Raw genomic sequence first — 25748 nt, 5'->3', positions numbered from 1 at the left:
GCAGTATTTATATTGTGCAAGTAAATTACAACTTGATTTTTCCCCTATTGTGCTCAAATAGAAATTGAACCATCACTGTCTCACAGAGTAACTTCATAGATATTTATTTGAGAATCGTCGAGATTCTTATTTTAACTTAGGATGTGGAGAATTGAAATGTAAAGGCATAGCAAGTCCATTACTTTTAATGCTAGAGCTAAACGCATCTATTTATAAGCAAATACATGTTGAAATCAATAAATTGGATTACTTATATTGAAGATTTGAGATGCACCAGCGGACAGCTAACCTCTAATACCAGCTTACTTCCATTCTAGCAAGGGTCTGCATGTGGAGTGGGTGGTCTTTAAGAGGCTTGCCAAAAGCAGTCCGACGAGTGGCATAGTCACGAGCCAACTGGACCACCCTGTGAGACACAAATGTGCACAAATTAATCAGCTTATTTAGATCACACATTTGTAAAATTAAGTTCAGTAGACACAGAGCTGTAGTTTGGGTAAGGAGGACACCCTACCTTCTCATGGCCGCTACTGCAGAGACACTGTTGTGGATCCTGGTGACTGTTAGCATGTTAGCTATGGAGGCTACACCTCTTCCCTCATCTGCCAGCTGTGCACGGAGGAAGAAAACAGGACGAGAGGATCTTTTTCATTCTTCTGTGATATACATAAAGCCAGTTATTCAAGAGCAAATGCTTATTTTCCAAATGACAATTTTAAGAAACAAAACGAATTTAAGTTGTCTCATAAAAAAAGTTTTAACTTTCTAGAGTATCTGGAGGGAGGTTCAAATACTTGTTGTGTGTTGAAGCTTTGCACCTAAACCCAGTGTGGTTTGCTAGAAGTATTCTGTTTTGTCCGTTTTGATCAGTGTCCTGATCATGCTTTGTTTTGTACACTTGCATGTCATCATACTTGAGCCATAAAGGAATTTCCCATTGCAGTATTACTACTCATATCAACTACCTACATAAACCAGAAGAGAGATCACACTGTCTTTAATAACTGAGGATTACCCTGTGTGCAGGCAGACCATCCAGTAATAACTCAGCAGTGGGCATCTGTCTGGTGCCCAGTTTGTCCTTCAGTCTCTGAACTTCTATACCTTTCAGTCTGCCCTCCAGATCTCGGCTCACCTCCGCATAGAACAGAGACAAACCTCTGCTACCCTGTGGATCGGAAATGAGTGCACAAATGATACTTAAGTGCTCGAGCGGAAAACACAACAAATCACTCAGAGAGAAGTTTCAAGAGCGAGGAGTGATGTTAAGAGCACACATGGATACAGTGGAAAACAAAAGGACCACAAAGCTGAAGAAAAAAGGGTGAATGGTAAGTAGTACCGATATAGTTGCTCTCTCTGTGTCTTGGATTCTGGCCAGTGTGAGAGTCATGTCTGCATCTGTAGCAGAGGTGAACCATTTGAATCCGTGCAGTTTGTATGTACCATCCGTCTGAGGCACAGCCACTGTTTCTGTGCCACTGGCTATAAGGAAATATACAGAAGGGAGTAAAGGAAACATTACTTTAATGGCCATAGTTTTGCCTAATAAAGGTACCAAGTCTCGACGCATGCTCAATAGTCCAGGTAAGGAAATCCCAGAAAGCTGAATCAGTTCATCTGGACACAACGTTTATTGAGAGAAACGTTTCATCACTCATCTAAGTGACCGCTCCAGTCTCAACTGACTGCAGGTACCCCCACCCTTATAAACAATACAGTTGCATAACGACTGCAACCAACGATCAGTTTCATATGCAAATGCCGTGATCATTAACTACACTGTAAAAAATAATCTGCTGGTTTCACTTAAAACAAGTAAGGCCCTTTTCTGAGTAATCTCAACTAGAGTGTGCAGAGCTCAAATGATCAATGATCACTTCTCCATAACATGGGGGCTACCTAAGAGCCACAGTAAAGACACACACACACACACACACACACACACACACACACACACACACACACACACACACACACACACACACACACACACACACACACACACACACATTCATCAGTGTAATAGGTTGCCTTACTTTCTTTTTCTTTTTTTTTGTTGGATTATTCCCCCTTTTTCTCCCTAATTGTACCCGGCCCAATTACTCCACTCTTCTGAGTCGTCCTGGTCGCTGCTCCACCCCCTCTGCCGATCCGGGGAGGGCTACAGACTACCACATGTCTCTTCCGATACATGTGGAGTCGCCAGCAGCTTCTTTTCACCTGACAGTGAGGGGTTTCACCCGGGGGATGTAGCATGTGGGAGGATCATGCTATTCCCTCCAGTTCCCCCTGCCCCCTGAACAGGCACCCTGACCAACCAGAGGAGGTGCTAGTGCAGCAACCAGGACACATACCCACATCCAGCTTCCCACCCGCAGACATGGCCAATTGTGTCTGTAGGGATGCCCAACCAAGCTGGAGGTAATACGGTGATTCGAACTGGTGATCCCCATGTTGGTAGGCAACGGAATAGACTGCTACACTACCCGGACACTTTTTTTAAGTTAAGTCTTAGAGAAAGCAGTTTATGTACAATTACAAATGCACCTAGAAATTAATGGCATTTGTGAAAAGTTCCAGTCTGGTTTTAAATCACGTCACAGCACTGAAACAACCCTTTTAAGAGTTTTTAATGATCTTCTTTTAACTGTGGACTCTGGGAACTCCGCTGTTCTGGTGCTTTTGGACCTGACTGCTGCCTTTGACACGGCTGACCATGATATTATTTTATCACATCTTGAGCTATGTGTAGGCATTAAAGGTACTGTCCTAGAATGGTTCAAGTCTTACCTGTCAAATAGAAGCTTTTCTGTCCATATAGATCAATTCTCTTCAGCTGCAGCCCCACTTAACTGTGGGGTCCCCCAAGGCTCCATTTTGGGCCCCATTCTATTCTCATTGTATATGCTGCCCTTGGGGTCCATTTTTAAAAAACATAATATGTCTTTTCATTGTTTTGCTGATGATTTGCAAATCTATCTGCCTATAAAAACAAACAGCAGAGATTCTATACAGGCTTTGCTGAGTTGTTTAAAGGATGTCAAAACATGGATGGAGTTAAATTTCCTGAAATTAAATCAAAATAAGACTGAAATTATTGTATATGGACAGCCTGATCTGCTGGATGGTTATGATAGTGCTCTTGGCCCTTTAGCTTCCTACAGTCACTCTTCTGTTAGGAATCTTGGGGTGATTTTTGACAGCTCTTTTAACTTTGACAAACAAATAAGCTCAGTAGTCAAAACAAGTTTTTTTCAATTACGACTTCTGGGAAAAGTAAAGGCCTATCTCCCTCCAAATGATCTTGAAAGGGTAATTCATGCGCTTATTACCTCTCATCTAGATTATTGTAACTATTTGTATGTTGGCATAGCTCAGTCATCACTTCGTTGCCTGCAGCTTGTACAAAATGCAGCTGCTCGCCTGCTGACAGGAAAGAAGCGATGTGATCACGTAACGCCTGTACTGGCCTCCCTTCATTGGCTTCCTGTCTGTTTTAGGATCCAGTTTAAGATTTTATTACTTGTTTTCAAGTCGTTAAATGGGCTGGCACCATCTTATTTATCTGAGCTAATATATTATCATACACCAGTCAGAGCACTCAGGTCAGCAAACCAGATGCTCTTACATGTTCCGAGATCCAGGCTTAAGAATAGGGGTGACAGAGCCATTGCAGTGGCTGCCCCTGTTCTCTGGAACAATCTACCAGTACACATAAGATCTGCTCAGACCCTAGAGACTTTTAAATATTGGTTAAAGACCTACCTCTTCTCGCTGGCATTCAATTTAAGTTGAGCTAGACACGGTGATTTTATTCTGGAAATATACTTTTACTCTTGTGTTTTATTGTTTACATTTTAATTCCTTTATTTTACTTTTACATGTATTTTTATATTCATATGTGTTACTTATTTTACATTGTATTTTAAGCTTGAGCAGCACTTTGGTTCAACTGTGGTTGTTTTAAATGTGCTATATAAATAAACTTGACTTGACTTGACTAAATCAGCAGATTATTTGTTACAGTGTAGAGTTATAATGGCAATGTGTACTATTCACAGAGGATTGGGGAATAGTTGCAATCACAGCATTGTAAGATGGTGAGAGATGTACTCTCAGCACCCCCCCCTCCCCCGATAGCGAGGAACGCTGGTTTGAATGAGGAATCAAAGAGGCCATCTATGTGAAGAGGGAACAACCATCCCTGGCTTAAGAGTACATCTGTCGCCATCTTACGATACTGTGATTGCAACCATAACATATAACATTACTAACCCACATCAGAACCTCCTCTTCGTTCAGTCATCCACTGCCCAGATGTCCAGAAACGTTCAGGGTCACGAGTGGTCAAACGAGTGTAGGCTTCCTCTACTGGCCGTGACACACAAAGAGACTGTATATACACAATGAAACAGTAAGGCTGAAATTCACATAATCATCGTTATCATCATCAATTATCGCAAATTATGCTTTAAAACAAGTAGAGTATTGCTAATGTATCAATCTGATTTTTTTTCTTACATACCTGGATGACTTTGGCTGCTCCGTCAGTCATAGCCAGAGGACAGGTGTAGAGACCAGAAGAGGGAGCATAAATGTACAGCTTACTCATCTGGTACACACGGCTGAAACACACAATACACACAAACACACACAGACACATAGCACAGCACATCAGTGTGAAGAAGTGCAATTATTTTACTCTAAACTTTTACAAGCTCACATCAGGATTTGAAAAAAAAAATTCTTAGACCCCCCCCCCTTTCCTCCAAATTGTACTTGGCCAATTACCCCACTCTTCTGAGCCATCCCGGTCACTGCTCGACCCCCTCTGCCGATGCGGGGAGGGCTGCAGACTACCACATGCCTCCTCTGATACATGTGGAGTCACCGGTCGCTTCTTTTCACTTGACAGTGAGGAGTTTCACCAAGGGGATGTAGCGTGTGGGAGGATCATGCCCAGTCCCCCCCCCCCCCGAACAGGCGCCCTGACCAACCAGAGGAGGTGCTAGTGCAGCGACCAGGACACATACCCACATCCGGCCTCCCACCTGCAGACACGGCCAATCGAGTCTGTAGGGACGCCCAACCAAGCCAGATGTAACACAGGGATTCGAACCGGCAATCCCCGTGTTGGAATGCAACGGAATAAGAAAAGTGCTATATAAATCGTTTATTATTATTATTATTATTATTGTTATTAACAGACCGCTACACTACCTGGATGCACCCATGGATTTGAAAATTATGGGCTAATTCCAAGTGGACCACTTACCCCTGTTCAAACCAACTGAAAATGATGTAAATCATAAAAAGTGAATGGAATGAATAACATAATAAGGAAGTGAAAAAGTCTCCTCACCTCCATTCACCAAAGGGCCTCTCATAGCCGATGGCAACCAGGCCTTCCTCTGCCGACAGGTTTTTCATAAGTTTCCAGGCTGGAGAGGTCATGATGTGGTCTACCCTCTGACCCCAGGGGTCAAAGTGCACCAGCTGTGGAGGAGTGACCTCACACTCCCGACCCCAATGATCTACCTCACATGCCACTCTTTCGCCTAATGCACACAAGTCTGAAAAGACTGCCTGTGAGATAACACACACACACACACAGACACACACACACACGTTTTCTGAACATAAGATACTTTTACACCAAAAAATCCCATCTTGGCAGGTTGGAAAGGTTTCTGAATCAATATATAAAATCATGTGAAACCTCACATCTTAAGTAAAATCAGTCAAAATTAGTCATAGAAAGTTGAATCAGTTCATCTGGACACAATGTTTAGTAGGAGAAACGTTTCACTGCTCATCCAAGTGACCTCTTCAGTCTCCACTGACTGCAGGTATCCCCACCCTTATAAACATGAGACTGAAGAGACTTGAGACTGAAGAGTCACTTAGATGAGTGATGAAACCTTCCTCCCACTAAACGTTGTGTCCAGACGAACTGATTCAACTTTCTGTGATTTCCTTACCTGGATTATTGAGCATGCATTAATAGTCAAAATTAGAATGACCATGGATGAATGTCACACCCAGGATAAGTGGATAAGCGGAGCAGCAGCAGCAGGATAAGCGGTTTGGATAATGGATGGATGGATGGATGGAATTTCACACCCCATCTATACAATGGCTATACAAGGTAAGGAGTAAAATTTATGCAGGAAGAAATACTCCACTGTGTAATCCTTAATACTTAATTTCAAACCCCTTCTTGAGGAATTAATTCTCACCTCCTGAGGTATGTGTCTCCTCAGGTATCCTCTTAGCAGGGCGTCCTCTAAAAACGGGTTCTTCAGCACTGGCCTGTCTTGGAAGAACAGGCCTATCCTGCCTTTGGCAAACACCGGATGCACATCTCTCTCCCAGTGATGCTCTTCTTGAAAACTTGATGTCCCTTCTTGAACTGTACTGCCTGATCTGATGGCTAGGAGTGGTCTGGGTACCCCACATAACATCTTGTAACAGCCTCCACTTAGACGATGGTTTAGGAGGGCTGAGCACGCCAACATCGCTTATGACCAAAATCCTGAGGCAAGACAAAACCAGTCAACAGCGTGTCATGGTACGGTGTTCAGTCGTATAGAGGACAGTAAAGGCAGTGGTCAGTTTGGAAAAAAACATTCAAGAGGGATGATAAGTACTGGTGAGGACAAACATCCTGGTGGTGGGCTGTGGGCCTACATATTCTTAAGCATGAGAGATTTTCTTTTCCCAAGTGTATTAAACCATTCAGGAGCTTTTGGATTTGGTGATAGGGAGAAGTCCTGATGCAGCCAAGGGTAAAACTACTGGTGTGCAAAACTTTAATACGAATAGAAGTGAAATATCAATGAATAAATTTCATTTTTTATACAGACAAAGGTTCTGTGATTAAGATACATGACATAGTGCCATTAACCAAAAGGGAATGGGAAGAGGGATAGCAGTTTTGCAAAAGTTTGTTTTTATCAAGTTGTTTAAGGGTGTATGTGTGTGTGTATTACCCCCCTTAAATAGACCCTTGAGTAAAAGGCAAGTGAGCCTTGTCTCAAAACTGTATGCTCACTAAAAGTGGGTAAAACTGTCATTTTGCTTTGCTTTTTGCACAGCATGCACCTCCAGATAAACATGCTGATTTGAGACAAACCCAAGCAGAGACAGATTTTTACCAGAACTACACAGGAATAATAGGAAAACTTGGCTTTCCTAATAATAATAACAACAATAATAAACACAAACCAATTTTGAGTGACTTGATAAAAAAACAAAAAACAAAAACAAAAAACACACAAACAATATATACCTTGCATGATATCCGTAGCAGTAATTTTTGGATTGGCAACCCTAACAGTTCAGGGTTGTTTTCGCTTATTTGCATTGTAAATCAAGTCAAGTCAATCTTACTTGTATAGCCCATTATCACAAATTTCAAATGTGCCTCAGGGGGCTTTACAGCAGCACATTATCTTGTCCTTAGACCCTCACATCAGACAAGGAACAACTCCCTAAAAAAAAACTTTAACAGGGAGAAAAAATATGAAGAAACCTCAGGGAGAGCAACAGAGGATGGAGCTCTCTCCCAAGATGGACAATGTACAATGGATTTTGTGTTTACACAATTTACAGAACACAACATTGAAAGAGGATAACAGAATTATGATGGAATAATAAGATATATGAAGAATATGATGAGGAGGATACCAAGCAGTGTCCAGATGCCACCGAAACCAGCTCAGGATCCAAGCCACACAACCAGCATCACCATGTAGACCTGACGGGAGGACAGACTACACATGCACACAAAAGAGACTCACATCACACCATTCACATACATGGGAGAAGAGACAAGAAAAGACATTAGTCACACATTGGAGAGAGAGAGAAGGATATAACATTAAAACAAGATAACAAAATTATATCGATTTATAAGAAATATAAAAAGAAAATGTGACGAGGGGGGCGCCAGGCAGTGTCGAGGTGGCGACCACCATCACCATGGAGACCTGGGAGGAGGCCAGACTACACGTGCACACAGGAGAGACTCACATCACACCATTCACATACACAGAGGAAAAGAAAGCAGACATCATTAACAGAGAAAAGACATGTAAGAAAAGACATTATAAGCGACCGCAACAGGCCCTCTAACCACCAGGGGGGCCCCGTGTGGTGTATCCCCCCCCCCCCCCCCGTTAGACAGGGGGCCCCCTTAAATGGCTTATCCAAAGACTTTACAAAGTTCTTGCTGCTCATTCACCCATTCACGCACACACCAATAACAGCGATACATACAGACCCTTCGATATGTGGACAGGAGGAAGTGGGGAACGAATCGCCAACCCTGTGATCAGTGGACGCCCCGCTCTATCTCCTGAGCCACGGTCGCCCCCTTGTGGTTTGACACAAGAATTAAATTTGGCATCATCCAAAGGTAAGGTTAGTATGGAGCCCTTGGTTAGTACGGACACCAGGCGCTAGTGCAGCAACCAGGACACATACCCACATCTGGCTTCCCACCTGCAGACACAGCCAATTGTGTCTGAACTGCTTCTCCCACTGCGAGCTCTGGTAAGTCCTTAGCAGTCCTGTCATAGATGAGTTTCGAGATTTGTTTCCTGTGCCGCAGTTTGTCTACAACATCCGTAATGACGCGTGGCTCAAGAAGTGCATCAACCACTGGCAGAGCTGACTTCAAACGCCGTGACATCAGTCGTTGGGCAGGACTGCTGTCCATACTCTCCATTGGGGTGTTTCTCCATTGTCAGATTGACTTCCAGGCATCCTCGCCATCCCGTAATGCTTTCTTGCACAGGTTCTTTGCAATTTTGACGACTGCTTCCACCTTCCCGTTGGCCTTGGAATGCCTTGGTGAGGAGGTGATAGCGAATTGGCAGAACTGAGTACAGGCAAACTGGGGCCCATTGTCGGAAATGACCCTGTCAGGTTGCCCATAATGAGCAAATTGAGCCTTGCATCATTTTATTGTCTCCGCGCTAAGGTCTGGCAGAACATCGATCTCCCAGAAATCTGAGTAGTGATCAACTACCATCAGAAAGTCTTTCCCACTGTGTTGGAAAAGATCCAGATTTATGATTTGCCAGGGGCGTGTGGGCAGTTCATGGTTCAGCATTGTCTCCTTTTGCTGCTCAATCACATACTCATTGCATGTAGAGCATTTACTGACATAATCCTTGATTTCGCTCTGCATTCCAGGCCAGTATATGGTCTCCCATGCTTGTTTGTAGCAGGCCTCGCCACCGATATGATTGCCATGTACTCTGGCAAGCATCTCAGGATGTAATGATTTTGGGATCACCACTCTTTGTCCCCTAAACAAGACTCTGTTCTGGACATTTAGCTCCTCTCTGATAGGCCAGAACTCTCTGACTGCCTGCTCCGTTTCATCCTTGTCAGCGGGCCAACCCTTCGGGATAGTAGACTTCACGACTTGCAGCTATCTGTCATTGTCTGTGTGTTGCTGTATCTGTAGCAGCCTTTTGTCTGTGACATTCAGATAGTCGGCCATATTTATGTGCTCAATTGCCAGCTGCTCGTCCACCTTACTGCAGACTGTGTGCTCTGCATGCATAGAGCCAGGATGTGTTTTGGAAGTGACAGCCCTGCTTAATGTGTCACTCATGTCCGGTCCTGGTTTGTAGATCACCCTCAGGTTGTAAATCTGAAGAGCCAGTAGCATGCTCTGCAAGCGCTTGGGAGCATTGAGGAGAGGCTTGCTGAAGATTGCTTCGAGGGGGTTGTGATCTGTCTCCGCTGTGATATTGTCTTGACCGTACAGATAATGATGGAAACGCTGGCAGGCAAATATTATGCTGAGGCATTCCTTCTCTACCTGTGCATAGTTTTGCTCTGTAGGCGTGAGTGCCCTTGATGCGAAAGCAATAGGCTGTCCCTCCTGCATCAGACAGCAACCCATGCCATGCTGGCTGGAGTCACTCTGTACTGTGATGGGTTTTGACACATCATAGTATCACAGCACAGGCGTCTGTGTCACAGGCTGTTTTATCTCCCTGACAGCTGCATCGTGCTTCGGCAGCCAGTGCCAGACTGCGTCCTTGTCTGTGAGTCTCCTCAAAGGCTTGCATACTTCTGAGAGCCGTGAGAGAAACTTAGCTAAGTATGTGACGAAGCCGATGAGTCTCTGCACACCCTTGATGTCGGATGGGGCTGGCATGTCCAAAACTGCTCTGACTTTCTCCTGGTCAGCTTTTAGACCTGCAGCTGACAGGATGTGGCCATGGAACCACACCTCAGACACTCTAAACTGAAGCTTCTTGACACTGAGCCACAGTTTCACTTGTCGACAGCGGTCCAGAAGGGCTATCAGCTTGTCATCATGGTCCTTGTTTGCTTCTTCCTCGCTGTCGCCACAACCAACAATGAGGATGTCATCAGCTATAGGCTCCAATCCCTCAAGCCCTTCCAACAGCTCATGCTGTTTCCTCTGGTAGACCTCTGGGGCTACTGACACACCAAACAGAAGTTTCAACCATCTCTTCCGGCCCCAGGGGGTCCAAAAGGGGGTCATAAGGCTGCTAGCCTCATTCAGTTTACACTGAAGAAAAGAATCTCTTGCATCGACCAGTGTAAAGACCTTGGCTTTAGGCAGCTTATGGAGCACATCCTCAAGTGTGGGCATAAGGTAATACGAGCGCCTGAGTGCCTGGTTGAGATGGTGCAGCTGTAGACATATACGCAGCTTTTCTGGTCTTTTGACTATGACCATATTGCTGATCCAATCCGTGGGCTCACTGACTGATATGATATGACCCTCTCTTTCATATCAGTCGAGCTGAGCCTTCACAGCTTCCTTCATAGCCAACGGAACATTGCGTGGTGCACTCTGCACTGGCTGAACCGCTGGATCCAATTCGAAATGAACCTCTCCGGGGAGTGCCTCCACAGGACCAGTGAAGACATCCTGATATGCTCTGACGACTGTACTTCTGGCGAGAGGCATGGTGAGGCTGTCGTCCACTGCGTTGAGCCCTTCTACTCTGAGCTCCTCTGGGATGGTAAAGTGTATGAGCCCCATCTCCTCTGACGTGGACCCTGACAGCAGTGGCAACTGTCGTGTATTTACGACCTCAAAATCCAGCTTGTATTTGCTGGCCCGTACAACACACTCAGTGGTAAGGACCCCAAATGATGGCAGACCTTGGTCTGAGTACATTTTCAGTGTGGTGCTACTATGTTTTAGTTTCTCTCTGGGAGCTAGCCTCTTCTTATCCCTGAGACTCATGACGTTGCACGTAGCTCCTGAGTCAAGCTGGCATCTCTGTAGTTTGCCATTCAGGCGGAGATTGACAAACCATTTCTTGCCTTTTGTTCCCACTGCACCAATGCTTTCTGTTGCATACACATCATTTGTGTCCATGACTGTGTTGTCTTTATCCATGTTCAGCCCCTCAACTGCGTGGAGTTTACCATCCTTTTTCTTATTTTTATTGCAAACTCTCGCAAAGTGATTGGCTGTGCCACAAAAATTGCTGGTCTTGCATTACGCTTGGCAGTACTCTCTTCCCCACTCATGTGCTGTGCCACAGTATTTGCATGCGGAGAGGCCCCCACCTTGTGATCTGGGGTGCTCACTCATTTTCTCTGTAGTACTGGCTGATCTTTTGAATGTTTGTTTCCTCATTCAACTCCCATGACACTCCTCACAGTCGCCGCCTGGACCTTCTTGTCCTTGTCCACCAGCCCTGTGGCTAAAGCATAATCTTTATATTCTGCTCGGAAGATTTCTCAATTCGCACTCAGGTTGCCACTGAGCTTCATCGGAGCTGGCGGGGGTATGGTCGCGGCCATGGCGATTCACTGCTGTTACTGCGGTACGGCTAGCTAGCATTAGCAAACCAAAAAAACTTGCAAAACTCGCTTGACAGCTCAGTATCCCTTCAGCCACTAAAGGTCCACTTCTGACACCATGTTTGAGCTAGTGGTGTGTACAAACGAGGCATACTCCAAGTTAACAGTTAATGGGTTTTAGTGTCGAACTGTAAGTATCAACAATACAGAGATGAATGTTTCAGTAGGCTATCTTATAAAGAATGACACACACACGAGTTGCTCAGTGCAGCCAAGTATATTCAAAGTGATGTAACATGTTCCTGAGCGCGGGTCATGTGTATCTAAGGTAAACTAGTGGATAGCCGATGGCATCGATCTATCTAGACCCGTAACATCCTCCTTTTCCAAGTATAAACACATACACATGAAGTTAGTGCAAAATAAAATTACTTTCATATACGAACAACCAATAACAGTGCAACAGCAGTAAATCTCTTCATATCCCATACCAGTGTAATAACCACAGTAGCGTATGATAACATTTCTCCTCTTTTCCCCCTCTCTCCCACATAGCAACCATCAACATTATTCAGATTACATAGTGAGTTTCAGTGGAGGTTTAGACAGCCGTCCAACCCTTGTGTAAGTGTGTCCATCCGAACGCGGAGCGCCAACAGGAGTAGATGGCGCCTTGGGCATGGACCTGATGGGGCTCGGCTCGAACACAGCCTGAGGGGTCTCAATGACAGTTTCTGTAGCTGGATCCCCGTCCGGTGTGTGTGCCGCAGCGGGTTCAACAGGATCGTGCGCGGCTCGTGCAGCTGGCTCAGCCACTCTGAGATCGATCCTGTTACGACGGTACAGGGAGCCATCAATGTCCACAAGATAAGACCTCGGCGCAACCCTGCGGAGACAAGTTCCGACTCTCCAGCGGCCAGTGTTATCACCTGGCAGGGGCTTCATCCGTACGACTTCCCCAATTTCAAGTGCCGGCAATTCACGGGCAGATCTGTCATAGAAGGATTTGGCGAGTTGCTTCCTGTGGCGCAGCTTTTCAGTGACGCCCACGACAACAGCTGGTTCCAGGAGCTTGCTTGCCGCCGGGATGGACGTCTTCAACCGGCGGGACATGAGGCGTTGTGCTGGGCTGCTGCCCATGTTTTCCGTAGGTGTATTCCTCCAGTGAAGCACGGCTTTCCAGGGGTCTTCACCATCATGCGCGGCCTTACGCAGAAGATTTTTTACAATCTTCACGGCCGACTCGGCCTTGCCATTCGCTTTCGGGTGTCTGGGAGAGGAGGTCACGTGCTCAAATTCCCACTCAGAAGCGAACCGTGTGAACTGAGCTGTGAACTGAGGGCCGTTGTCTGTAATAACCTTCTCTGGCTGACCATGTCGGGCGAACTGTGCCTTACATCGCTTGATGACTGTCTCTGCAGACATGTCGGGTAGAAGCTCAATCTCCCAAAAATCGGAATAGTGGTCGACTATTAGGAGATAGTCTTTCTGTCTGAAGCTGAATAGGTCCATGCTCAAGACCTGCCATGGCCTGGTTGGTACTTCGTGAGAGAGCATGGTCTCCTTTTGCTGATTGTGGGCGTACACATTGCAGGTCGAGCAGCTGCTTACAAAGTCCTTTATCTCTGACTGCATGTTGGGCCAGTACAATGTCTCTTGAGCGTGTCGGTAGCATGCATCACCCCCTATGTGACTTGAATGTATGCGCGTCAACATTTCTGGGCGGAGTGACTTTGGGATGATGACTTTTTGCCCCCGGAACAGAACTCCGTTCTGCACACTGATTTCATCCCTGAAGGGCCAGTACTCCCTAGCGATGAGGGGCGCTTCCTCCTTTACATCTGGCCAGCCCACGAGAACAGTGTTCTTCAGTGCCTGTAAGCATTCATCTCTGTCGGTGTGTCGTCTGATCTGTTCCAGCCGCTGGTTAGTCACATTCAGGTACTCTGCCTGGTTCACGTGCTGTATGTCTTCCTGCTCTTGTTGCAGAGAGCAGATAGCGTGTCGCTGATATGCAGTCCCTCTGCCGGAGCATCCAGCCGTAGCTCTGCTGAGCGTGTCGCTTATGAACATCTCTGGGCCTGGTTTGTAGATTACCCTCAGGTCGTAGTTCTGCAGAGTCATGAGCATGCTCTGGAGTCTCTTGGGCGCATTGAGAAGTGGCTTGCTGAAAATAGAGATCAGAGGCTTATGGTCCGTCTCCGCTGTGATTGGGTCGCGGCCATATAGGTAATGGTGAAACCTCTGGCAGGCGAAGACGATACTGAGACACTCCTTCTCAATTTGTGCATAGTTTTTTTCGGTGGGGGTAAGAGCCCTCGAGGCAAATGCGATGGGCTGACCTTCCTGCATGAGACAACAACCGAGACCGCTCTGGCTGGCGTCGCTCTGGATTGCGATTGGCTTAGTTACATCATAGTAGCGCAGGACGGGCATGGCTGTCGCCAGCGCCTTAAGCTCATGAACCGCCGCCTCGTGCTTAGGCAGCCAGTGCCAGGGTGTGTCCTTGTCCAACAGGCGTCGCAACGGCTCGCAGACAGTAGATAGATGAGGCATGAACTTGGCTAAATAGTTAGCGAAGCCAATGAGACGCTGCACGCCCTTGGCATCTGTTGGGTTCGGCATGTCAATAATGGCTCTCACCTTCTCTGGATCGGGCTTCAGTCCAGCAGATGAGAGAATGTGCCCATGAAACTGCACCTCAGACACCTTGAACTGCAACTTCTTCAGGCCGAGGCGAAGCTTGACCTCGCGGCAGCGTTCCATCAACGCCGCAAGCTTGACGTCGTGGTCGTCCCCAGCCTCCTTGTCTGTGTCCCCGCAGCCGACGACCAGGATATCGTCTGCAATGGGCTCAACGCCCTTCAGACCGGCGAGGAGCTCGTGCTGCTTGCGCTGATATACCTCGGGCGCCACAGATACTCCAAATGGTAGCTTGAGCCACCGCTTCCTCCCCCAGGGGGTCCAGAACGTGGTCATGAGGCTACTCTCATAGTCCAGTTTGCATTGCAGGAATGCATCCCGAGCGTCCACTAACGTGAAGACTCTGGCCTTGGGCAATTTATACAAAATGTCCTCCAAGGTAGGCATGATGTAGTGAGAGCGCTTTAGGGCTTTGTTCAATGGTTTAGGGTCAATGCATATTCTCAGCTTCTCCGGTTTTTTAACAATCACCATGTTGCTGATCCAATCTGTAGGATCTGTGACAGGCGCAAGGTGGCCGTCAGCCTCGTACTTGTCCAGCTGGGCTTTGACTGCTGCTTTCATTGCGATTGGGACATTGCGAGGGGCACTCTGTACTGCAGCAACACTAGGATCAAGGTCAAAATGGACCTCCCCAGGCACGGATTCCACAGGGGAGTTGAACACGTCACTGTATCTGTTGATAAGCTGTTCTTTAGTTAGGGCTCCTGGTTGTGTGTGTTCCATTTTGAGCACATCCTCTGGAATTGTGAAATGCATGAGCCCTAAGCGTTCACAGGTGGAGCCTGACAGAAGAGGATGTTGGCTGGTCCTCACTATTTCGAATGAGAGCTTGTGTGTTTGGCCTCTCACAGTACAGTCAGTCTCAAAGGTGCCCATAGAGCTCAGTGTTTCCCCCGAATACAGCTTCAGTCTGGTGTCACTCGGGCGGAGAGGTGTGTTTGGGGCCAGCCTTTTCTTGTCTTGAAAGCCCATTACATTGCAGGTGGCTCCAGAGTCCAGCTGACATTGTTGTGGCTTGTCGTGGAGTTTCAGAGTCACAAACCACTTCTTTCCTTTGGTGTGCACTGCGCCGATTGACTCAAACATGTACAGATCATCTGCATCATTACTATGCTCTGGGGGTTCTTCTGTGTATTCCACACAGTTTACCTTGCCCTCAGCATGCCCCTTTTTGCTCTTTAAGCACACTTTAGAAAAGTGATTAAGTGTCCCACATGACCTACATTGTTTCCCGAAGGCCGGGCAATGCTCTCTGCCCCTTGAATGCGAGCTGCCACAATATTTGCAATTGCCTGCATCTCCTGCTGTTCTGGGTGGATTGCTCTGTTTCCATTGGTTTTGTCTGTGTTGCCTAGCAACGGCATGCACTGCCTCCGGCTGCGGTGTTGTTGCAAACTCCATTGCTCTCATACGGATGTCAGTTTGCTCTGCTGCGCGACACATGTCAATAGCTGTGACCATGTTCAAATCCTTCTCTCTCAACAGCCTACGCCTAACGGCCTCGCTTGCAACTCCCAGGACTATCTTATCACGGATCATTTCATCTTTCAACTGTCCATACTCACAGGTTGCTGCCCTCTCTCTCAGTCTCATCACAAAGGTATCAAACGATTCTCCTTCCTCCTGCTTGCAACTCCCGAAAATGTACCTCTCGTATATTGTGTTTTTTGCTGGCTTGAAGTATTTCCCCAACTCTCTCAGTATGGCGTCAGGATCCCCTTGATCATCTTCTGAGAGGTTCAGATTGTGGCGGTAAATATGCCTGCATTCACTTCCCATCACACTTCTTAGAGTAGCCGCTTGTATTTTCTTGTCCTTGCCAAGTATGCCCGTGACGAGGACGTAGTCTTCATATTCGGCCCGAAAAATGTCCCAATTGACACTCCAATCGCCTGTAAAGCTCATCGGGGACGGTGGTGGAATATTCACGTTAGCTGCCATTGTATGTGATGCTATCGGCGCCGGTAATGCTAGCGTTAGCTCCTCTGTGACAACGTCTTCAGCAGAAGTACTTTGCTCTGAATCGGAATCCTCCGACATGTGACCTACTCAGGCCTACAAACTTAAACATGCGAGCTAGTAAAATAAGAAATAAGTTCTCCGACTTCTGGCACCATGTTTCAGTAGGCTATCTTATAAAGAATGACACACACACGAGTTGCTCAGTGCAGCCAAGTATATTCAAAGGGATGTAACATGTTCCTGAGCGCGGGTCATGTGTATCTAAGGTAAACTAGTGGATAGCCGATGGCATCGATCTATCTAGACCCGTAACAATGAACTGACGCACGCAGGAGATTGCGTGCCTTACGTAACATTGACTATAGCTAACATCCACTGGGTGGTGCTATAATACCACCCGTAAAGTTTGTCTGCCTCTTCCAATTCGCCAGCACAGGAAACGGGCGCGCAGAGTTCACAGACGCACCCCCTCAGCGCGAGTGCAGAGTCTGCAGACAGCAGCAGGGAGAGCGTACTACTAGCCTCTCAGTCAGGTGACCGCCCGCACCAGACGTGTGCGAATTGTGGCTCTTCTACATACAACTCCAAAGCTCAGACCTGCCCTGCTCGTGGTAAAACATGCTCCAACTGTGGAAAGCGGAATCACTCCCACAAAGTCTGTAGGTCTGCCCCGGCTAGAGCCTCCCAGCCACCTACTACAATCATCCACAATGTCAGCTCAGGACGAGTGCCATTTAAAACATGCTCATTGATGGTTGGTGATGTCACCCTGCCCCTCCTCCTGCACACTGGAGCCACAGTGTCCCTTCTGAACCTGGCAACTTACTCACAGTTCTTCTCCCACAAGCCACTGGGGCCACCCACCACCACCCTGCGTGGTTATGCCAACTCTGAGATTGACATCGTGGGCTCCCTCCAGCTGCCAGTGAGATATGGAGAGAAGCCACTGCCAGTCTTCAGGTTTAATATTGCACGCCACGGGACCAACCTCCTAGGCATTGACCTATTCAACGGCCTTGGTTTCAACCTGTTAGACATCACTGGCTCAGAGATTCACACCATGGCCATCCCATGGCAGCAACAGTGGCCCATGCTGTTCAGCGGTCTGGATTGCCTTGAGCTCTTCACTCACCAGCCCGTTAGACCCGAAAGTGACACCTGTCATCCAGCCTCTCTGCTGCTCTCTCCTGGCTCTCCGCGAGGACATCTCTGCTGAGCTACAGAGCATGCTCGACAGCGACATCATCGAGCAGGTGAACGCATCGCCCTGGATCTCCAAATTCGTGGTGGCGAAGAAGTCTGGAGGGCTGCGACTCTACGTGGACTTGAGAGCGGTAAACAAGGCCATCATCCCTGACAAGTACCCACAGCTAAACGACAGAGGAGCTCACCGCCCAGTTCCACGGGTCCACGGTCTTCTCTAAACTGGACCTCTGCCAGGGCTACCTCCAGTTGCCACTACACCCTGAGAGCCACAACCTCACTGCGTTTATCACCCACAAAGGGGTCTTCCACTACAAACGCATGGCTTTTGGCCTAAGCTCTGCCCCCAGCTGCTTCCAAAAGATCATGGCCTCCATCTTTGCTGAAATCCCAGGTGTGGCCATCTACCTTGATGACATCGTGGTGCACGGGGCCACCATTGAGAGCCATGATGAGCGCCTCCACAGTGTGTTCAGTGCGATGGCCAAGCACCACCTTACACTCAATGGCGAGAAGTGTGTCTTTGCTGCCCCAGCCATCGAGTTTGTAGAGTTCTGCCTCTCGGCAGACGGCATATGCCCACTCCACTCGAACACGAAGGCCATCCACCAGGTCCCTGAGCCCACCTCAACAGCCCAGTTGGCCTGCTTCCTGGGCATGACAGCGTTCTACCTCCGCTTCCTGCCACAGTACTCGGCCACAACTGCGCCACTGCGCCAGCTACTGAAACATGGCAAGCCCTGACTCTGGACACCTGCCTGCTCAGATGCCATGCGCCTCCTGAAGTCTCAGCTCACCTCACCATCAGTTCTGGCATACTTCTACCTGGACAGTCCCACCCTTGTCTCATGCAACGCCTCCGCCACAGCCATTGGTGCTGTGATGTCCCAGCTGCAAGACGGGATCGAGAGGCCGATCGCCTTCGCCTCACAAGCTCTCAGCCCCACGGAACAGAGGTGCTTGGAGGGGGAGCGGGAGGCCCTAGCGTGCCTCTGGGCATGTGAGCGCTGGCACATGTATCTCTACAAATGCTTATTCTTGCTGAGGATGGACCACCAGGCCCTCACCAACCTGCTGGCCACATCAGGCACCAGCCACAAACCACTCCGTCTCCGCCATTGGGCCGACCGCCTGCAACAGTACAACTTCCGCCTGCAGTTCACACTAGGCCGGGACAACGTGGTGGCTGACCTGCTATCACGCTCGATCCCCAGCCTACCCTCAGCCCCACCTCTGGGCCCTGAACGGGACCAGGCCGAGCATGACCTCGTCCAGCTCCTTCACACACCCCTTCAAGAGACGGTGTCCCTGCAGGAGCTCCAGGATGCCTCAGCTGACAACCCCACCCTCTCTACACTCTCGACCTACATCAGGCAGGGCTGGCCGGCGAGGGTACCAGACGAGCTGCTCCCCTACCTCAAGGTCAAGGATGAGTTGTTGTGTTGGAATGATACCTGCATCGCTTGCGGGCTCTGCACTGTGGCCCCAGGTCCCCTTCATGCACGTATCCTTGCTATGGCGCACAAGGGCCACTTGGGCATACTCAGGCTAAAACAGCGGTGTCGCGATGTCGTGTGGTGGCCAGGCATCGACAGGGAAATCGAGACCCTGGTCAAGGACTGTGTGACGCCCACAATATGTGTGGTCACATGTAATGTATGTTGTTATGTTGTTTATTTATTTTCTTTGGTTATATCATTATTTTATCAATAATATGCTTCTTATTCCACTGTGAGCCATTATGGCAATGATACTCCCTTTGCTGTAATACAGGGACTGGTAAGGTTTCAGCTTCGCCAGGAGGTGGCAGTGTGGTGCTTTTGTTCCCCCCCAAGGACTGACAGACCTTCGCGATTTCCTTACAAAGCTGAGAAACGCTGAACCAGGAAACACTGCATTGCCTAATTATTTCTTTTTATCCTGTTTAACAGGTTTGTAACGGTTCAAGTTGATATATCTATTATACGCATGTTGATTTACCCTTGTGTGAATATTACCAGATCGATTTTGTAAGAGTGATTATTGTGTATATTTTTGGGAGGAGATACGTTTCTGTCATGTAGCGTAACATTAGCTAACGTGAATATGGCTAGTAGAGAGCTCGCGGTGGGAGATCCAGATATTTCATATAGCCTTGACTCCAGTACATTTCCCCTTTTGATTTATACGGTTTTATTATTCTTTATTTGTGTATATCATTGCATTGAGATGTGTAAGGAAAACGGTTTAGCTAATCTGAAGCTCAGACGTTCATATAGCCTATCTATGCTATGGATGCTAGTTAACGTTAGCTAGAAAAAGTGCTCCGGTGATTTTACGTTGGTTTTAGGTCACGCAGGGACCGATGACAGTTCAGTCACTAGACGACTATATAGTAGGCTAGTTAATGCCTGATGCTTACGTTACTCATTTGTAAAGACAATGAATGAACCTGCTACTACATGTAATATGCTTGATTGATGATTTATTGATGATTTATTGAAAGAAAGAGGACATATTCAACAAAATATGATGAATACTAATAAAACAAAGCTGAGGAACGCTGAACCAGGAAACACTGCATTGCCTAATTATTTTTATCCTGTTTAACAGGAATACTTATCTGTATACATGTTCTCAAGTCAGAGAAGTGTAACAGATTTGTGGGGGCTCGTCCGGGATCAGCGACGTGGTTGAAGTTGTTGATCCAGTGATCCTGAACCTGTGGACCAGTGGGTCACGTCATCGGAGCGAGGGGCTGTGGAAATCCAGGGCATCTGATTGTGGCCAGAGCGAGGGACTTCTTTGAGAGCCGAGGGCGTCTGATGACTGTGCACTAGACTGTTCACAATGACGGAAAACGAGAGGAAGAAGCTGGTGTGGTCGGTAAAGAGGGGACTGTTCTGCCTGTCTGCCGAGGAGTTGTTCGAGCTTGCGTCCGACATCCCAGGAGCACCTGATCAAGACCAAGCTAAGTTAAAGTTGAACAAACATGATGAGGAGGGCTGTGTTAACTATGTCTGTTCATACATGGACAGTGAATGCTTGCTTGAGTTGGAAGACGAGGGTGTATCACAGTTACTCTTCTTAAAAGAGATGATTGACCAGAGAATTCAGGGGCGTGGTCAGAGTGCACCCCCTACAGAGGGTGGGGGCAATGTTAGAGCTGTTAATGTGTCTGATGATGCTGCTGTTGCTAATTTTGCACACACTAACCCACATGCCGCAGATACACACACTGAAACTGTCATCGAATCACAGTTAAGTAAGTTGATATCTAGCTATGATGAGTTGTGCCAAAAGCTTAACCAGGGTAGTGTCTCACTCACCCCACCACACATATCAGACAATCAGCCCACTGATGATGACTGTAACCTGTTCCGCAGTCCACATGTCATGCAGTCACCTCGTTCAAGAACTGACCAACACTCCATGAACGCCACTGAAAGCATGATTGCTCTCAAAGACCTCCCCCTCCTCCAGAGGAAGGAATTCAAAATCCATGGCGGACAAATCGGGGGCAATGCATCCGACATAAGCTACAGCAATGTCAGTAAACAGATTGACCAAGGCCTGAAAGAGAAGCACACTGAAGACGAAATCATCAGAGCAGTGTTTCGCATCATAAAACCAGGCAACTTCAAAGAGATGCTCGACAGCAAAGATGAGATGACAATAGCAGAGCTAAAGAGCTTCCTACAGTCACACTTAGGAGAGAAAAGTATCACTGAATTGTTTCAGGACTTAATGAATGCCAAACAACATGAACATGAAACACCACAGCAGTTTCTTTATAGAATGATAGGCCTCAAACAGAAAGTGATATTCACGTCTAGGCAGACCGATGCAGATATTATGTATGAGGCACGTACAGCACAGAACGTATTCCTTCGTACCATCTATCAGGGTATGAGTGAGAAACATGATGATATTAGGCGGGAGTTAAAGTCCCTCCTCTCAGACCCTACAGTTACAGATGAGGCACTCCTAAAACAAGTTACTAAGACAACTAGTGAGGAGAGTGAGAGAAAACGACGCTTGGGCGTGCATAGCACCCGCCCCAAAGTAGCTCACACGCAGAGTAGTGAGGTTAACACTAGTGAGGCCAACACAGAAAAGAGTAGTACAGATACTACTGCTAGAGATGAGCTAGTTCATCAGCTGACTGCTCAGGTACAGGCCCTGACTAAGGTAGTAAACTCCCTACAATCAAAAGCTACAGCAGCAGCCAAGCCCTTGCCAGCTGAGCCTCAGCCCCAGTGTGTATGCCAAGGTCCCAGTAGACTGGCTAGACAGGTTAGAAGAGAGAGGCCATTTGGCTGCCGTAACTGCATTGACAGTGGCCGGACTAACTGCAACCATTGCTTCACTTGTGGAGAAGAGGGACACCAGGCAGTGGGATGCCTAAAAGCAAACAAGCCACCGGGAAACGCCCCCCGGTCACGGAAAAGGGACAACCTGTGACCAACTTTAGTATCCAGACCCACCCAGTCACCAACAAACCATCACCAGCCCAGGTTAATCAGAACCTCCCCATCTCTTCTCATACACAAACCAATGTCAAGTCACCATCACAGCGAGTAGCCAAACTCATTGGAGAGAAATCTGTACTGAAATGCAACCTGAGTGGATATGCTGTGACTGCTCTCCTGGACTCTGGCGCACAAGTGAGCATTATAGACCGCCAATGGAAACAAAGATACTTACCCCAACAGGAAGTGCGCCCTCTCTGTGAGCTTCTGGGAGACAGTGAACTGGATCTCACTGCAGCGAATGGAGAGCCTATACCATATGATGGATGGGTTGAACTCACCTTTAACTTACCTGGCAACGACGATCCCAACCTTGTCATCAGAGTACCCTTCCTGGTATGCTGTGTGAGCCTTCTGAGACCAATACTGGGCTTCAACGTGATCCAAGAGCTCATCCTAGGACAGGAGGGTGGACTTTAAGTTGTGGCTCAACTGCTGAGAGAGGCCATGCAGATCGAAAATGACAAAGCAGAGGCAATTGTGAACTTTGTACAAACCCAGGAGCCCGCCCATGGCCAGGTGTGGGTGAGGGTTGGTCGTCATGATGTCATCGTCCAGCCAGGTCAGGTTGCCCGCATCAAATGTAAAGTGCCTGCTGATTTCACCCCTCCAGTGGCTCTGTTTGAGGTCAGCCATCCCGACCTGAGACTGGAACATCTAGATCTTGGTGATGGTCTGGTCGAGATTCACCACACCAGATGGCCCTATGTTGAGATCCCAGTATACAACCACACTCAACAGGATGTCACACTGGACAGCTTCACAGTGTTAGGCAGCATCCAGCCAGTCGAGAAGATAGTGGAAACAGGCCAGACAGACAGCAATGAGATCAACAATGTCAACTCACCAGTTGCTGGCGGGGAGAACAAAGAACAAACCGAACAGCCTCAGCGATGGAACCCCCCTGTCGACGTAAGTCATCTAGACAGTGAACAACAAGCATTAATGAAGAAAATGCTCTACGAGGAGTCAAATGCATTTGCTCATGATGACAATGACATAGGCTGTGTCCCAAGCCTTCAAATGAGCATAACCCTGAAGGATGACATTCCAGTACAGCGGTCCTACACATAAATTCCCAAGCCCCTATACAAAGAAGTCAAAGAGTATATCCAGGACTTACTGGCAAAGAAGTGGATCATAAAATCAAAATCCCCGTACTCAGCTCCAGTGGTCTGCGTCCGCAAGAAGGATGGGCGCCTGCGCCTGTGCATTGACTACAGGCTCCTGAACCAAAAGACAGTCCCAGACAGACATCCCCTGCCACGCATTCAGGATCTCATAGACACGCTTGGGGGATACAGCTGGTTCTCAGTTCTGGATTAGAGCAAAGCCTATCATCAAGGCTTTATCGCGGAGGGATCACGACACATGACAGCATTCATTACTCCATGGGGCATGTATGAGTGGGTGCACATCCCCTTTGGGCTCTCTAATGCCCCAGCTGCATTTCAAAGGAGCATGGAGGAAATGCTCAACTCATTGAGAGATGAATGCTGCATCCCCTACCTAGATGACGTCCTCTGCTATGCTAAGACATTCGAAGACCATGTCGAGGCACTGAGACGCATCCTGAGAGCTCTCCAACACCACGGTGTAAAGCTGTGGGCCAACCAAGTGCGAGCTCTTCAAGAAGGAGGTACGCTACGTGGGAAGACTGGTCTCAGCTGATGGAGTTCGGCTTGACCCTAAGGATCTGGAAGCCATCCAAGCTCTGAGAGGTAAAACCCCCCGCACTGTTGGAGAAGTGCGTAAGCTACTGGGGTTCCTCAGCTACTATCGAACATATATACAAGACTTCTCCAAGATCAGCAAGCCAATGTATGAGCTCCTGCAAACAAAGAACGGGGCCACCGGGCTGCCACAACCCAGGCAGTAGAAGGGGAAAGGGGCACAGCTACCATCCAGAACCCCGATACAGTGGACTGAAGAGCACCAAAGAGCCCTAGAACAGCTCATACACATGCTGTCCAAACCACCAGTTCTGGGTTATCCAGACTTCGACCTCCGCTTTGTGTTACACACAGACGCATCAGAACAAGGGCTAGGTGCTGTGCTCTATCAAAGGCAAGGAGGGAGGCTCAGAGTAATCGCCTATGGATCGAGAACACTGACGCCTGCAGAACAAAACTACAACCTCCACTCAGGCAAGCTCGAGTTTCTGGCGCTAAAGTGGGCCGTCTGTGAGAAATTTCGGGACTATCTCTTCTACGCGCCCCATTTCCTGGTGTTCACGTTAACGTATGTGATGAGCACAGCCAAGCTCAACGCTGTCGGCCACCGATGGGTTGGCGAGCTTGCAGACTTCAGGTTCGAGATCAAATATCGACCAGGCTAGGTAAACGTAGATGCAGACACGCTGTCCAGACAGCCATTCGACATCAACAGCTATGTGGACTTGTGCACGGAGGAACTATCCAGGGACACCATCCTGGCGACGTGGGGAGGCAGCAGAGCTGCCATGCATCGGGATGTTGCTTATGTTGCTGCCCTGGACCTGTCGCAAGATAGCGCCACAGAGCAGCCCCCAGAAATGCTTCCGACCATAGGCCATGAAGAACTCGTGAAAGCCCAGCGAGAAGATCCTGCCATCAGTCAAATCATCAAACTGAAAGAGACCAGCAACATCCTGTCTGCTGACATGAGAAGGGCAGTGAGTGGCCTGGTGAGGAAACTTCTGCACGAGTGGGAGAAACTGCATCTCAAAGATGACCTGCTATACAGGAAAACCAACCAGAGGACTCAACTTGTCCTACCTGGCCCGTACCGGCTGTTGGTCTTGAAGCACCTCCATGATGACATGGGCCATCTGGGCACTGAAAGAGTACTGGGCCTAGCGAGAGACAGATTCTACTGGCCGTACATGAAGCAGGATGTAGAGGCCTATGTGACAAGAAGGTGCCCCTGCATAAAACAGAAAAAACCAGTCTCACACATCAGAGCGCCCATGAAGAGCGTTACCACCAGCTCACCTCTAGAGCTCGTCTCCATCGACTATCTTCACTTGGGATCTAGCAAGGGAGGGTTTGAGTACATCCTGGTCGTCGTAGACCATTTCACCCGGTTTGCTCAGGCCTACGCCACCAGAAACAAGTCCGGAAAGACAGCTGCGGAGAAGCTGTTTGATGACTTCATCCCACGGTTTGGCTACCCATGGAAACTACACCACGACCAAGGAAGAGAATTTGAGAATGAGCTCTTCAAAACTCTGCAACAGCTGAGTGGAGTGGGACACTCAAGGACTACCCCTTACCACCCCCAGGGAAATCCTGCTGAGAGATTCAACCGGACTCTGCTGCAAATGCTCAGGACTCTGGAGGAGAAGGAAAAGGAAAGGTGGAAAGAGCACCTACCACAAGTCATCCACGCCTATAACTGTACCAGGCATGAAGCGACTGGGTTCTCGCCCTTCTATCTAATGTACGGCCGTCACCCACGTCTGCCTGTGGACATGATCTTCGGATTGGCCACTGAAGAGGAAACCACTTCTCCAAGAGGCTATGCCGAAAAGTGGGCCTCAAGAATGAAGGAAGCTTACAGACTCGCCTC

General features: G+C 48.0%; 1 protein-coding gene across 2 annotated transcripts in view; it reads right to left on the bottom strand.

Annotated features, from left to right (window-relative positions):
- Positions 1 to 25748, bottom strand: part of LOC130121697 (acyl-CoA dehydrogenase family member 11-like) — a 39333-nt gene that overhangs the window by 9125 nt on the left and 4460 nt on the right. For both annotated transcript variants that reach the window (XM_056290567.1, XM_056290559.1), the window contains exons 2-9: positions 6243 to 6538; positions 5366 to 5589; positions 4529 to 4628; positions 4279 to 4396; positions 1343 to 1485; positions 1016 to 1168; positions 515 to 609; positions 307 to 406 (exon numbers count right to left, since the gene is read on the bottom strand). In XM_056290567.1, coding sequence (XP_056146542.1) covers positions 307 to 406; positions 515 to 609; positions 1016 to 1168; positions 1343 to 1485; positions 4279 to 4396; positions 4529 to 4628; positions 5366 to 5589; positions 6243 to 6521 — 1212 coding nt within the window. In that variant the 5' untranslated portion in view covers positions 6522 to 6538. The remainder of the gene's footprint in view (positions 1 to 306; positions 407 to 514; positions 610 to 1015; positions 1169 to 1342; positions 1486 to 4278; positions 4397 to 4528; positions 4629 to 5365; positions 5590 to 6242; positions 6539 to 25748) is intronic.

This window comes from Lampris incognitus, chromosome 1, assembly GCF_029633865.1.
Source record: "Lampris incognitus isolate fLamInc1 chromosome 1, fLamInc1.hap2, whole genome shotgun sequence".
Lineage (NCBI taxonomy): Eukaryota > Metazoa > Chordata > Actinopteri > Lampriformes > Lampridae > Lampris > Lampris incognitus.
This window is presented reverse-complemented; position numbering and strand designations above follow the sequence as displayed.